Here is a 16,657-nt window from a genome sequence, read left to right on the forward strand (position 1 = left end):
TTTTAAAAAGGTTTTAATTACGTGACTAACGTAAAGCCATAAAGTTACTATTGCCTTCTATTGTAATGCGGTATCTTATGGAGCTGTAACATGGGAACCTGGCATTCGTCTCCTTTTTTAGTCAAGGAAGAATGAGACACGCCATAAAATGGAATAATTTTGATTCGCTCGGAATACTTGAATTTAATTTATACCACTAAAAAGAGCATAAAAAGTTGGTTTAGAATATGATCCCTTTATCCCCATTAGCCTCACCCTTCAGAGCGACCACAGCCGACAATTTTTTTTCAGTATTTTGGCTCTCCTAAAAAAGTTTATTAGTTAGGTGCAGCAAAATGGACAAGTTTTACGATGAGACACAAGACACTACTGTAGAAAAATAAAATTTCTTGTTCTAATAGTTTACACCTTGTTAACGCTGCTTTTTATATTCCCCTATGAAACCGATGCTATATATACCTCAATGGAAGTTATAGACATCCGTAGTCCGGTCTGAAATTCACCTTTCACGCTCTCAGTTCACCTCAGTACAATAAGCTGGAACAAAGGCCTACTGAAATACCACATCTAATGATGAAAATTCAGTAGAGAATATATATCTACATTTTTTTTAACTCTATTTCTCTGTTGGGTTCTTTAGCAATTTATATGTATAGTGATAAATGTTTTCTTGTGTGGAAAATATTAAGATTTTTCGTTATCTAAGAACATGAAAGAAGTATCATGGCCACCAAAACGATCCAGACATAGAATAACACCGCCCACATTTCGTTTCCTTCGAAGTCTCTACAGACATAGAGCTGGTTCAACAGCTTCCCCTCGATCAGGAATTAGAGAGAATAAGACAGCATATCAAGATACACAGACGCAGGGTGCGGACAGGTTGATTCGTTTCAAATTATAAGCTCTGTCCTATTTTTATAGGATTTCCCGGACCCAAATATAGGATTCGGAAGTCCTCGGGATCAGAGCTGTGGTAGATGGCGTGGGATTCCTGGTCACATAAATTACCAAGTTTCATCCTGATCCCTCCAATCTAAGCGTTTTCCATGATTTTAGGTCCCCCCAAATTCCCCCCAATGTCACCAGATCCGGTCGGGATTTAAAATAAGAGCTTTGTGACACGATATCCATCTAAATATTAAATTTCATTGAGATCCGATCACCCGTTCGTAAGTTAAAAATACCTAATTTTTTCTAATTTTTCAGAATCAACCCCCCCCCCAAACTATCCCAAAGAGAGCAGATCCGTTCTGGTTATTCCAATCATTTATCTAGGACTTGTGCTGATTTTTCCCACTAAGTTTCAGCCGAATCCCTCCAATCTAAGCGTTTTCCATGATTTTAGGACGCCCCAAACTCCCCCCAATTTCAACAGATCTGGTCGGGGTTTAAAATAAGAGCTTTGAGACACGATATCCTTCTAAATATCAAATTTCATTGAGATCTGATCACCCGTTCGTAAGTTAAAAATACCTCATTTTTTCTAATTTTTCAGAATCCCCCCCCCTCCCAACTACCCCAAAGAGAGCGGATGTGTTCTGGTTATGTCATTCATGTATCTAGGACTTGTGCTTATTTTTCCCACCAAGTTTCAGCCCAATCCCTCCACTCTAAGCGTTTTCCAAGATTTTAGGTTTCCCCCTCCAAACCCGCCCAATGTCACCAGATCCAGTCGGGATTTAAAATAACAGCTCTGAGACACGATATCCTTCCAAACACCAAATTTCATTAAGGTTTGATTAACCATTCGTAAGTTAAAAATACTTCATTTTTCTATTTTTTCTGAATTAACAGACCCCCCACTCCCCCCCCCAGATGGTCAGACCGGGAAAACGACTATTTCTAATTTAATCTGGTCCAGTTCCTGATACGCCTGCCAAATTTCATCGTCCTAGCTTACCTGGAAGTGCCTTAAGTAGCAAAACCAGGATGGACAGACAGAAAGACCGACAGAATTTGCGATTGGTATATGTCACTTGGTTAATACCAAGTGCCATAAAAACGCTATGCTACAATGAGATTAACCGAACAGACGGACCAAAGGATGATGAGGCGATAAACAATAAAAAGCTGATTCCGATAATTTTTCATACAGGAGGGCCAACTTTGCACTTATATCAGGGACATCAAACTTACGAATTATCTTACCATTGCTATACCAAGGAGGGAGATTTAAAGTAAAAATTTACAATATCTGAAATAAAAAGTCCGAATCTGATTAACATCATTTTTCATTAGAAGGGGATAAAGACCAGATAGATAAAGGACAGATTGATCACAGAATGTAGCATATAGCCTATCCAGTGCACGTCTATTATACTTCCCTTGATTAGCAACTATCATAGAATAGCCCATTTGAATAACTTGGCCGTATTCACATCAGCTAGCCAGCGTTCAACCAGGAAACACATAAGTCGCAAGAACTCCAGTCTCATTAAGCAGAGACTGCTAGCCTATATATTGACCTTCCGCTCATTTCGACAGGCACAACATGACAAAAAACAAAACATAGGCTACTAAGTCAACACAACAGCATAGCCCAGGCAGAAGCAGCTTACTAAGCCCAACACCATTAGTTAAGTTCAAAAAGGTCAACAGTTGTAATTAATTATCAATCTACACCAAAAGACAGAAAATTGCAAATCATGAGCAATTTTCTTAGTGCTCTTCAGCTGAAAATATAGGAATAATAGGATTTTAGCTAAAATATAGGCATTTTATAGGAGTGCATTAAAATATAGGAATTTATTGGAATTTATAGGCGAGTCTGAACACTGCAGACGCATGAACAGTCTTTTCTTACGGTCTTTATTTAAGGAAGGGTGTCATTTTGCCATTGTAGCCCCTCCCTCCCCCCAAAGAAAAGGAAAAAACAATATATTTAATTAATACCAGAAATATTGTAAATATCGGAAAGTTTGAAGGGGTGTAAGCTCAGATACCCCTCTAAATAAGTACCTGTGTACACATCAAACTGGATTCTTCACATCGAACACCTGACTTCTAATAATCTTAAAATAAAAAAAATTCTCAAAATATACTCGAATTTATTAATTAACAGTAAAATGTTTCCGCAAGAAGTTATGGAGCTATTCTCACTTAAAGCAGCAGTAGAAAACTACAAAAGAACAACAGTAAAATAAATCACGAAGAAAAATTAAAATAATTGTGCGATAAGTATAAAACCCAAATTTCAAATTTGGGACATACGATATTTGGGTATAACATATTTGGGGTATACGACGCAGAACATATCTGCAATATAGAATCTAAAATTGAGTTTGCGAATAAACCGTTAAGCCGACGCCAAGGGTACCTGAAATAGTTTTGTACATAAAAAGCAGTAGAAAAGAAGAAAAATCACAGAACCAGGTTCAAAACTGAAGGTTAGAAGCACAGATATTTTGGGCATACGACGCAGAACGTACCTGGAAGTTTTTGGAAAAGGAATGTTGGACGCAGGGGTCTTTACCTTAGACTCGGACTTACTAGAACTAATATTATTTTGTATTTGCAAGTAATCCGTGATTTTATTTACCCTCACAGCTCTAACCCATAAGGAAACACTTATACTTTACTAAATCAAAACAGTAGGGAAACTGAAGTGCAAAAGCTATTATTAACGAAAGATTTCCATCGCCTTTACTATCCTTAAGGAAAATCCCAGGGTACAGTTGAATAATTGAACAGCAAGCTCTTAGGGATGTGATTTTGTTTTTTTGGCAAACAAAGAACCCCAGTGTTTAAAGAAATGAATAAGAAGCACTAACATTTTTCCTGATTCCACATAAAACACATCCAAGGATAACAAAATCATAAACATAAACGTAAATAAAAGGAGAAGGGTTAAAGTAAATTGCGTCCCTAAAATTGTAGTGCATATTTACTGCCATTTTGACCATTTGAAAGAGTCCCTTTCACCGTTACTGAGAAAGGGTCATCATATTTTAGTTTTGTGCTTTGTTTTCGTTTTTCTTATATTTTTATCAATTTATTCTGCACTGAGGACGGTCAAGTGGAGGTCTTCACCGAAATATTTGCACAATTTTCAAATTTTTTTTTACTGGCTGTTTATTGTCTCCATTCTTCTTTTCTTTGCGATTTTGTGTTTTGTCATGATTAGCCAGTGTAGTCTCAGAAATTATTTGGATCACTTTAAAATATACCAAACAGGTGCGTGAAAAAACTAAACATAACCCTTTATTTTAAAAAAAATGCAGCATACGAAATGGATTTTGCGACAATGTAACTGAAATGAATACTTAAAAATCCACTTCTTTTTTAGAACAAAACGTGTACCTACTGCAATTGACATGACAGATCATATAAAATTGCTAGATTATATTTAGACTCGAACATGTCTATTTCGTTGCATTTAATTTCCCCCTTTTCACCTCTAAACGCTCAAATAATGGTTTTCGAACAAACTTCGGGGATAGATTGCTCTCATCCTATATCTACATCAACACCGCCACTTGTCCTGGTTCGGCCATGTTTGGTCTAAGGGTTTTTGTATGGTTTTGCCATTCCTAAATAACCAAATCGTATTTATCAAGAAATATGTATTTTTTCCCACTCTTTTTTCCCTTTTATATTTTTTATATGTATTTCTTTCCCCTCTCTGTTTTCTATTTTGTTCCTGTTATATTTTTTCCCTCTGTGATTTCCCACTCTGCAAATTAATCCAACATTAAAACCAGTGTTTCCAGTTCTATTTATTTAGCAATGAGAATAATTTTTTTTCGACATTCTACTTTCAAATTTTTAAAACTGTTGTCTAATTACTTTTCTATTTTTTGCTTTATTTTTTTTTAGTTGTTTCCTCCTCCCCGAAGCAAACTTTCGGCAAATACCTCAGAAATTCTTTGCATGCTTGAATTCTTTCATCTATAAATGATTTTATTCATTTTTATTTTATTCTCCTTTATATTTTAATTTTTATTCTCCTCTTTTTAAGTAAAGCAGTCTAAACAAAGTAAAGACTGAATAAATAAAGAATTAACACAGGTTGACATTTCATTTGTGCGATGGGACTCGTTTCCTAAAACGCTTGTGGAATTTTTAAAAACTAAGGTGTGGCCATTCCCACTTCTTTTCTCTTTAGCTACATCCAGGTAGGGATATGATTCCAGAAAATTAAACAATTTTCTTATATAAAACTAGGATGAAAGTACGCTGTCAAACCTAACCTTTCTGTCCCTTTTTTTAAATAGACTTTCATAAAAAAGAGCCAGTCACTTTTAAATCTAAAGGTCGTAACTTGATAAGCAATTTCAAAACTATCTATGATTTAGGGTTGGAATTGTGCTGTTACTATTCGAGTTAAAATTACGGCCTTTAGGAGTAAAATGAAAACTTCTTACTAGTTATATTCTTTATGATTTTAAAACACTGCAGAATGTTTAATTAGGTATATATATATATATATATATATATATATATATATATATATATATATATATATATATATATATATATATATATATATATATATATATATATATATATATATATATATATATATATATATAAACAGAAAAAAGAGCAGAAAAATCAAAACAAGCAAAATGAACAGAAAAATCACGAACAGAGACACATGAAGGAAAGACACAGAAGACCACAAAAATATTACAATAATCATTACTAAGAATAACTGAATATATACTTCAATTACTGACTGAAATTACAAAAATCAAATTAGAACTGAATTCATTCTATTATTAATCGCATTTGCTTGAGACCTAAAAATATTGGCTTCGATTTAAAATCACAAGTTAATGAGCATACGGCAGTACCAGCCAGTAGTAAAGGAAAAAGCATTAAACCCCCATCCTGACATCTCAATATATTTCTATAGCTAGGTTCTTTTTTCAATTGCCCCCCCCCCTGGAATATATCACTCCATATGCGCAAGGGCACTAAGTAAAGCAAGCAAACTTAGCATGATATGGAGTACAATATAAAAAATCACCTCGAATCATTGAAAACAATACCAAGTTAATTATTGGACGAGTACGCAACAATTCCTAGATTATTTAAAGCGTCTTCAGCCACCCGGTGCTTCGGCGTAAATTTTCTGATTTAAACTACCACATCTGTATAGGCAACTGCCAAATCTGTATGTTCATTAACCCATGCTAATAGTTCACTATATTTCACTTCTAAATCATATAATATAAAGCAAAAAAGTTAAATAAAGCTTAAAATAACTGTTTTAGCATAATATCTAAGAGAATTTTACCTTTGATTTATAACTTCTCTAATTTCTCACATCTAACTCTTCTAACAGAGAAACACGATTGCAAAACGAGTATACAACATGTACAAGAAAAAAAAAAACAATAATCAAACTAAAAAGCCAAAACCCGAAAGCAAAACATACAATACAATTAATAACTAGGCCGTCCGCTTTTTTTGTGAATGAGTAACCAAACCATCAGCTAATGATACCACAATACGATCCAGCCACTTGACAGGATTGGGATACAAAATGCCACCTTCATGAAATCCAAGATGACCACCATGCGATGTGACGATCATCATAGACTCTGGGTGATTTTCTGAAAGAAGCGTAAAATAATTTATTGAAATGATTGACGACTGATGAAAATGATGAAATAATCGAAGTTATTGATTGATTGAAATGGAATGATACATCTGGGGCAGAAAAACTCTACAATATTTGCTTTCAGAAGTAAAGATACTTCAACTATTATTGACTTACCCTCTCCCTAAGACCCCACCAGCTTTAACCATTGCAAGATTTCCGTCTATCGCATCGATGAGCCATAGCCGGTCTATTTCTACGTGCTCAACTAACTAGCGAGCTTTGGCAACAATCGACAAGTGATTAATTATTAAAAGGAAACTGGAAAAGAAAAACCAAAGATACTAAATGGAAAGCGAGGCCAGGGTGAAGGAAAGAGTTTAAAATGGGGATGAATTTAACTGACGAAACGGCCAGTTATCTGATCATTGGGGCCAGAGTCTCAACAACTACTCATAACTCACTGCAGCACCAGGCCGCTTGAGGCCGGCACAACTGCGCATGTTCCTCCTCCATTCTAATCTATTCAAAGCTTCCATTTTTAAAACCTACCAAGAAGTCCCAATTTACTTTAAATACTTTTTTATGACCTTTTCCCACCTCATTCGAGAACATCCTACTTTGGGTTACCAAAAAGCACTTTTTTTGTGGTAACCTCTCATGCTTCATCCAAAACGTGACCTAGTCATCTTAAACTTTCTTAAATTATAAGGTTTAACATTACAGGGCTTAAATTATAGGGTTTTGGACCTATTTATATGGTTAAAGGTCTATTTGAACAAAAAGTAAATTAAATACATAGAAAACATTCAACTGAAGGCAAGGAGTAACAATAAAATTTTTAAGCGAATAGAAATTACTATTCATACGAGAGGGGCTGCCCGCACCGAAACTCCTCGCTCGTTACGCTGAAGTTTCTTTTTTAACCCTTTAAGAAAGCTTCTTATTCCAATTCAACAGCCCTCGTGTTTCAGCAGTTGTTCTTAAAGAACTTGGATAAATGTTAAACTTTAGTGTACAGGGCAATGAGTGGAAGAGGGGGAAGCCCCCCTCATATACGGAACAATTCTGTTCGTTTTAAGGTTTTATTTTTGCTCATCACTTTCAGTTGGAAAACCACACTTCTTTTTATATTTAATTTTTAGTCATTTTTCATATCTTGCCCAGGTCTAACCAAGATATGATCCGGGGTATCGGTACCCTAGACTCCGATTTCTTGCTGTTAAATTGTATACATCAATAATTGTGAATTGAGGGGTTGAGTCCCACTTTTTTAATTTTTCTACTTAAGAATTAAAAAGCTGTATTAAATATTATTAAAATTTTGGGCAAAATCAGATTATTTCGTCAAGTTTTTCAATGAACGGTAGTTTTGTTGAATAAGCCCTTAATAATATTTTACTGCAAAATTTTAGGGGGACAAAGATAGATATTAGTGTTCATAATGATGGAAATTCTGCGTGACTTTCGGTTTTCTATACGATTGAAACCATCGCGACCTCTACAATAGGGTTCTACGATGCTTAAATGCATTGAAGCACTGTATACAAATATGGAGAGAAATATTACCATTCAAAAACACTGAAAACAAAGCTCGGGATAGCATTTGCCACATACACACCGAGAAACTTCCTTTTGGGGCTCATAGTGCCCCGCCTACCCTTTTCCACCTCTTTGCCGGTAAGCATGCGAATGTGACATTTTATGCTACATAGAAAAAGACTGTCGCAATGGGAAGAGAGATATTGCCCTCCACATCCCCCTAGAACCAATAATAAAGGCGCACACAAAAAATATTCCCGGGAACTGAGAGGGACTAGATGTCAGTTTCCACCCCACCACTTCTCAAAGGCTCATTCTATATTCATATGAAGTCTTTATCAGATTTAGGATATTTGGGCATAAAAAAGCACTCGTTGAAGCATTCCCCCCTGCCTACGAAATGACCCACCACGCCTCTTCCATAATAGATGATGCGTACTTACACATCCCTGTATGTAATTTTATGATATATGAAACAAATCAGTTTCGTTAAACGAAGCCTAAACAAACATCAGAAACATTTTTCTGTAATAAACAGCGAGGTATCACTCCAGAGCACTATTATTCAGGTCTATTCTAAATGAAGGGAGATGAGAAAGTAATTCCTCCCCTATCCTCATTCTATATTTATGTGAAGGATCATGGAAAGTCAGACAATTTGGCATCGAAATACGCTTTTGTAGGCACCTTCCCCCTTCCCAAACAATGAATCACCAACCCTCTTTCATGATAGCTGATGTGCAATTATATATCATTGAACACAATCTTATAAAATGTAAAATGGATCAACTTATTTAAATCAAATGGATTAACTTCCTGGCATTATTTGTAAAACGATCAGAAATTAAGTTTTTTCAATTGAAAGCACGGAGCAACATTAATACTTAAAACTAACGGATACTATTCCATACATGAGGGATTGGGCACTTAAATAGCGACGAAGACCACACTGCCTTTCCACCACAAACATCAAAGACAAGAAGAACAATAGGGAATTCTTTTGCAACACATTTGAAATCTAATTTAAATGAATATTTCGGCCCAATGTCCAAGGGCCGTCCTCAGCAAAACAAAAATATATAGAAGAAGAAAAACTTACAACAACATACGACCAACAGAACTCAAATGATTTTTTTTTAAACAGTCCCAGCATCCTTACTTCAGCAAAGTTCAACCAGGACTGATAAATAAAGTGAGATGAAACAAGGCAATTCATTGAAATGGAAAAAGAATAATTAATAACTCGTTTTTAGTGCTAATCTTGCTATTTTGGCAGATGACCTAAAAGGTCTATTTGTAACTGGTTTTGTGTTAATGTCTACTGGTTTTTTAAAATATTTTGTAAAATCATTTTTAATTAAATTTGTGTATAGAGCGTTTAGTAAATATTCCCCCAACTCCCTATTTAAGGAAATATTATTATTAATCTTAATTCTGGTTTTTCAACTGAAAGTAATGAGCAACAATAAAACCTTAAAACGAACAGAAATTGTTCCGAATATGAGGGGGCTTCCCCCTCTTTGACTCATTGCCCTTTGCGCTAAAGTTTGACATTTTGTCCAAGTTCTTTAAGAACAACTGCTGAAACACGAGGGCCGTTGTATTGGAATACGAAGCTTTCTTAAAGGGTTAAAAAAGGAACTTTAGCGTAACGAGCGAGGAGTTTAGGTGCGGGAAGCCCCTCTCGTATACCTGCTACCTGCTTTATGCCTACGTTATTGCTAATAAGGGCGGATTCTTCAAAAAGCATTTTGTGGCTAGGATTTTCAAATACATGGATGCTTAAAGCAGAATCAAAAGAAACAGCAGCAATATTAGAATTTAAAGCTTTGGTGATATTATCTTTATGCTGTTATAGGCGTTTCTCTAAATTCTGGTGAGTACTCCCCACATAGCATTTGCCACAGTCACGTGGTATTTAAAAGACCCCTCTTTAATGAGTAACTGGGGTTTTATCTTACCAGAATTTGGTCTTTCAGTGCAATTTACAGCTGAAGACTTGTTGTAAAATTGCTTGTTTTAGAGGGGGCTTATACCTCAAGGCAAGGCAAAAAGCAAAGGTTACATAATACAAGACTTCACTTAAAAAATTAAAAAAAAAGAAATAAAAGACATAGATACTCAAAATCAAAGGTTGAAAAGATTCTGAGGATTCATTCAAATTCTACCAGCACATTTCAATTGTTGTCATTTATTTATACACATAAATCAGCCATTTATCAAACAGTTCGTGGTAACGAACTGTAGTAAGGAGCGACCCGGCTCAATAGTAACCAAAACTCTAAAAAATTGAATTTTGATATCAATAGCTACATCAAAAGAATCGCATTTAATGCTGATTTTAAATATATAAGTTTCATCAAGTTTAGTGTTACCCACAAAAAGTTACGAGCCTGAGAAAATTCGCCTTATTTAAGAAAATAGGGGGAAACACCCCCTAAAAGTCGTAGAATCTTAACGAAAATGACATCATCAGATTCAGCGTATCAGAGAACCATACTGTAAAAGTTTCAAGCTCCTATCTACAAAAATGTGGAATTTTGTATTTTTTGCCAGAAGACAAATCACGGGTGCGTGTCTATTTGTTTGTTTTGTTTTTTTGTTTGTTTTTTTTCCAGGGGTCATCGTATCGACCAAGTGGTCCTAGAATGTCGCAAGAGGGCTCATTCTAACGGAAATGAAAAGTTCTAGTGCCCTTTTTAAGTGACCAAAAAAAATTGGAGGGCATCTAGGCCTCCTCCCACGCTCATTTTTTCCCAAAGTCAGCGGATCAAAATTTTGAGATAGCCATTTTGTTCTGCATAGTCGAAAGCCATAATAACTATGTCTTTGGGGATGACTTGCTCCCCCAAAATCCCTGGGGGAGGGGCCGCAAGTTACAAACTTTGACCAGTGTTTACATATAGTAATGGTTATTGGGAAGTGTACAGACGTTTTCAGGGGGATTTTATTTTGTTTGGGGGTGGGGCTAAGGGGAGGGGGCTATGTTGGAGGAATCTGTCATGGGGGAAGAAAAATTCAATGAAAAGAGCGCAGGATTTTCTAGCATTACTATAAGAAAACAATGAAAAATAAACATGAAAACGTTTTTTCAAATGAAATGAAGGAGTAGCATTGAAACTTAAAACGAACAGAGATTATTACGCATATGAGGGGTTCTAAAAATACTTTAGCATAAAGAGCGAGGTATTTAGGAGGAGATAAATACCTCACTCTTTATGCTAAAGTATTTTTAGTAATTTCAACTATTTATTCTATGGTTTTTCTGATTCAGGGGTCATTCTTAAAGAATTGGGACAAAACTAACGATTTAGTGTAAAGAGCGAGGTATTAACGAGGGTACAAACCCCCTCGTATACATAATAAAAATATAAGATTATGAAAGTTTGTTACGTAAGTTAATTCTTAAGTTACGTATATTTTTTACTAATAAAAACGTTCGTTAAAAATTAAAAGTTCTAGTTGCCTTTTTAAGTAACCGAAAAATTGGAGGGCAACTAGGCCTCCTTCTCCAACCCTTATTTCTCAAAATCGTCTGATCAAAACTAAGAGAAAGCCATTTAGCCAAAAAAAAGAATTAATATACAAATTTCATTTTAATAATTTATGAGCGGAGAGCCAAAACCAAACATGCATTAATTCAAAAACGTTCAGAAATTAAATAAAAAAAAAAAACTAATTTTTTTAGCTGAAAGTAAGGATCGACATTAAAACTTAAAACGAACAGAAATTACTCCGTATATGAAATGGGTTGTCCCCTCCGCTAAAGTTTGACTCTGCCACAATTCTACTTTTTAAAACAATTAAAAGCTTTAGCGTAAAGAGCGAGGGATTGCGGAGGGGACAACCCATTTCATATACGGAGTAATTTCTGTTCGTTTTAAGTTTTAATGTCGATCCTTACTTTCAGCTAAAAAAATTAGTTTTTTTTATTTAATTTATACCCATAAATCATGGACGCCTGTCAAAGCATCCACGTTTCAGAGCCATTCTAGACCACTGTCATTACTGTGGCTTCCAATACTCTAATCTCAGTTTATAGCGTTAATTTTCTTATTCTTCCAACTGCGAAAGAAATTACCCTATATTTTGACTATTCTACGTTTAACGGCTTCACTGCCTCCGTCACTTACTAAATGATACTACACAGGAAGTGAAGCTATTTCAACCTTTTCATTACCGAACATTAGACGAAATCACAAAACTGCATATTCGGGCTGTTTAATACCCGTAGTATTAACATAAGGAAAAGCAGTATTTTCCCTACAAAAGCTGGATGATGCGTGTATTTAGTCTATCAACTTTATTGAAATATTGGTGTGCATTCGACTCGGATCCATGATCAAACTGACATTTTTCAGTTTAAATAGAAGTTCAATCTCCTCTTCGCCTAATATTCTTAAATTAGTGATTCTTAGATTAGATTAGGGATTCTTAAATTAGTGATGCCTCAATCTTTAGAAGGTTTTTAAAGTCTCCTAAATCAATGTATGTTGTTAAAGGTAAGATACTCTTACCAAAATATCCTTCTTCATGAAAATGCACCTGTAGGTTAAAGATTTAAAGTATGCGTGGTACTTCTTAATTTTTTTTTTTTTTCTAGTCTGAGTGGCTTAGTCTTCTTAACATTTATTTTCAAACCTATTTTGACACCCTGAACTCTCAAAACCTCCAAAAATACAAGAATTTCACTGAAATTTTTTATCTAAGCATAAATTTAACACCAGTTTAGAAGTTTAGAAGAGTCTTACATTATATTTTGATAACATTTCTTCCCGGTAGCCTTTACCGTGATTTTTTTTGTGTTTTTATAAGTGATACGCCAATTGATTAGAAAACTGCTCTCATCCCCCTGGAAATTCGTCAAGCAGTTTTTTATTTTCCCCCTACCACGAATCGACATTGCCGGCTATATTGTTGGATACCTTCGTTCGAACATCTTGGAGATGCTATTCTGTAAATCTTTTACAACTAAAGAAGACAAGCCAATAATTTGATTTTTTTATCAATCTTTATTAATTATATTTAGGTTATTTTTTTTGCATCACGGGCTTAGCCTAAACGACAAGATTGTTTCCGGCTATTTTCTAGATATTAAGTCTTATAGGTTTGGGCAATAGCCGTTTGAGTTCACAAGGCTCTATGGTGAAAAAGTTGACAAGATTCTATCGCATGATACAACAGCAAGTATAATCTAGAGAAAATGTCGAGAATTTTGATTTAGATTTCCCATGAAGTTTATTAAATCACCAAACATCTTTTATTACTAGACACTAAATTACGCTATTTCAAGTGGTCTTCATGTGTCTTCGCGTGAAATTATCGAAATGTGTTAATGTACTTGCCATCCATTTCAGGGAATCTTAATTTGTTTCGGCATGAAAACAGAAAGTAAGAGTAATGTTCGAATTTCGGACTCTGATGTTTAAACAATATTTTGAAACAAAGATTAATTTTCAAAATATTAAGTCAAATTAAAAAATTTTAAACAAACATTTATTAATCTAATCACGATTAAATGTCAAAATTGAAAGTAGGGTATATTTAGCTTACTCACAATAAAACTTTTTCAGCTACATTTTCCTTTGAAATGAAAGTTCGATCTCAAACGTGAGTTGTACAGTTTATAAAGAGGGGTTCTAGGCCTATCCCCAACACAACAACTCCCCCATATACAAAATTGAACAGCCAAAGAAAAATTATGACTAAAAAAATACTGAAGAAAAGAAGAAAGATTGGAATATTCAACCAATATTCCAAAATGTAGTCAGAATATATGGTGTATAATGTCTTATAACATTTATTTTTGCACTGTAATTTGGTTTTCATCATTTTTTTCGCGTTTCTGGGGGTTGAGTTATCATAGCAGGAAAAGATGAAGTTTAACATTGGGGCTATAGGGTGATATCAACCCTGAAGCCAAAATTATCTGACATTTCTAAGCTTCCAACAAAACGAATATCTCAAAATTTGGTTCGATATTATAAGTGTTAGAGGAGGGCTGGATAGCAGAAAAGGAACAGATAGAGAGGCTGATAACCATTCCAGTAGCTTTTGGCCTTTAAAATGACACAAAAACCTTCTATTTTCAATAAAATACGGGCTCTTTTCTCTTCAATTTCTTTTGACTTTTAAATTCTCAGTTCTGATTAGAATTCTCAGTTCCGATTGAATAAGTATCCTCCAAAGCTTCTACAACCATGAGTGGAATTCAGGAGGGAGCAGTCTCCCTCCTATATGGAATAAATTTTGTCCATTTTGGGGTTTAATATTACTTTTTACTTTCATAATTAAGACGTACACTAGATATATGGCCGAAAACCAAGAGGGATTAGATAACAAGTTTCACTCTCCCTCCCTCTAATACTAACTCAGTATTTATATTAAGGCTCAGCGAGAATTAGGATGTTTTGGCATTGAAATACACTCTTTGAGGCATCTGCTCCCCTCCCTTTCTCCAAAATGATCCACCACCCTTCCTTCATAATAGCCTACGTACAAATATACACTTTTCTTCATTCTTTTTATTTGTCTTAATTTCCCTTTCTCAGAACTATTTTAAATTTGGGGAGTATTTTCCAGGTGATTGTCAGGGTGGATATTCCGGGGGGAATAAGAGGTGCCAACCAGAACACCAAATATAGAAAAAGTCCATATTTAGGCCGCTGTTTTTTCAAAATGTGGGATTCTTCGGAGCCAACTGAGGAGGAAAACATTATTTAAATATTTGAGGGGGAATACGTTTTTTCTGTATTTAATTTTAAGTTTTCAATATCTACTTTGTTTTACTTAACTTTCACATAAAATCTTAATCAGCATTTTCAATTTTTATTACTGTGTTTCACATCCACAGGAAGACGAGCAAGTCTCGGCTATTTTAGTTTAATTTAAACGAAATTTGGAGTCAAGTAAATAATATATTTGCACACGCAGGAGGATCCAACAATCGTCAGAGCCAGAAAACTGTGAGAAAAAAAAACAAACAAAACACTTTTCTTGACTGGCTTCAGTAAAGGTTCAAGACCAATAGTGTCGTTCGAATAGTTTATAAGAACATCAACATAATCAACTAAAGTTGATAAAGTCTCCTGAGTCTAGGCGACTTTAGTCCCCTGTTTTGCATACAACTCCAGTTGACATTGTCCGTCAGTAGGCAAAGTTCATTTAAATTACCCTTACTCCATGCCTATCTACCTTAAAATAATTTTTGTATAGTTCAGAAAAAGGGGTATGTCGACTTTGCCTCTTATTGAGATTATCTGTCTTGGATCTACTCCAGTCAAAAATGGCCTTCAAGTTTATCATTATTTCCACCAAGCTTATTTTAAAACAAAAATCAACAGACTCAGTCCGTTGAAATTCAAACAGAGAAAGTTTAAACATAAAAAACAATAAACAAAATTAAACATAGACAACATACCAACGAATTTTTTGACTGGCTCTAGTAAGGGTTCAGGAACAATGGGGTCGTCCAAAGAGTTGATGAAAACCATGGGAACTCGAATTCCATTCAGGTACGTAATACAGCTGCTAGATGTATACAAAGCAGTTACCGAATCAAAACCATGAACACGTCTACAAGAAAATAACATTTATGCATACACGACATAAATATACAAAGCGTATGTACGTTTACACAGCAATTACCGAATCAAAACCATGAACACACCCGCAAGAAAATATTAATCAGAACAACAAAGCAGAAAGAAAATTATATTTTTATTTTCTAAAAATGAACTAGCAAGATTAAATCATTTTTATGTTTTTTTTTTCAACATTACATTTTTCAAAAGCTGTATTTATCTTGTTCTGGTTTCGGTCCCCCAATTATTTTAGCAGCTTAATACTTGCAAATCTTTATAAAAGTATCTAAGACTGCCCCTGAAAAACTGCATTAATTTTTAAAAGAAGCTTACGCAAAAAATTATTGACACCTTTTTAACCACAGCTAATTAGATATTAAGACGTTTAAATTACTTACGATCTTCTAATAGTAGCAGTTAAAGACTCTAGCTTTTCTACGCTGTAGGCAGAGTAAAACCACAGCTTAATCAGAACCAATTAAGTTTTGAAACGCTTAAGTTATTTACGATCTTCTAATAGTAGCAACCAAAGACTCTAGCTTTCCAACGCTGTAAGTAGAGTAAAACCTCAAGAAGTTAAGGAAAGTTTTATTATTATACTTTTAGCATTTTCCCCCTAATTCTTATCAGCTTGACTTTGTTTGCTAAACGAGAGTAATATTATGTCAACTAAACAAGTTGACCGATCAACTTTAGCTGCCAAATTAAAAATTTAAACCAGATTTAAAATACTTAGGGCATAGATATTACAACATTTTATTCCTGCCTCCCCATCCCCAACCTGGACCCATCATATGTCTATTTATACCTGAAAATCACAATTTTCTAATATTTTCCTTTATATTATTATAAAATTACGAAGTTTTATCGATTAAACTGGCTAATGATTGAAGTGAACCGGCTAACGGTTGAACTAGCAAACGATTGCAGTGAATTAGCTATCGATTAAAGTGGCTAATGATTGCAGCATTGAAAACGAAAT

General features: G+C 34.6%; 1 protein-coding gene across 1 annotated transcript in view; it reads right to left on the reverse strand.

The window, feature by feature from the left end:
• Positions 1–3,030: 3,030 nt before the first annotated feature.
• LOC136032865 (abhydrolase domain-containing protein 2-like) overlaps positions 3,031–16,657 on the reverse strand; it is a 36,158-nt gene continuing 22,531 nt past the window's right edge. Inside the window, exons 7-8 of the mRNA XM_065713278.1 lie at positions 15,513–15,667; positions 3,031–6,563 (exon numbers count right to left, since the gene is read on the reverse strand). Of these exons, the coding sequence (XP_065569350.1) occupies positions 6,400–6,563; positions 15,513–15,667 (319 nt within the window). The 3' untranslated portion in view covers positions 3,031–6,399. The remainder of the gene's footprint in view (positions 6,564–15,512; positions 15,668–16,657) is intronic.

This window comes from Artemia franciscana, chromosome 11 (assembly GCF_032884065.1).
Source record: "Artemia franciscana chromosome 11, ASM3288406v1, whole genome shotgun sequence".
Lineage (NCBI taxonomy): Eukaryota > Metazoa > Arthropoda > Branchiopoda > Anostraca > Artemiidae > Artemia > Artemia franciscana.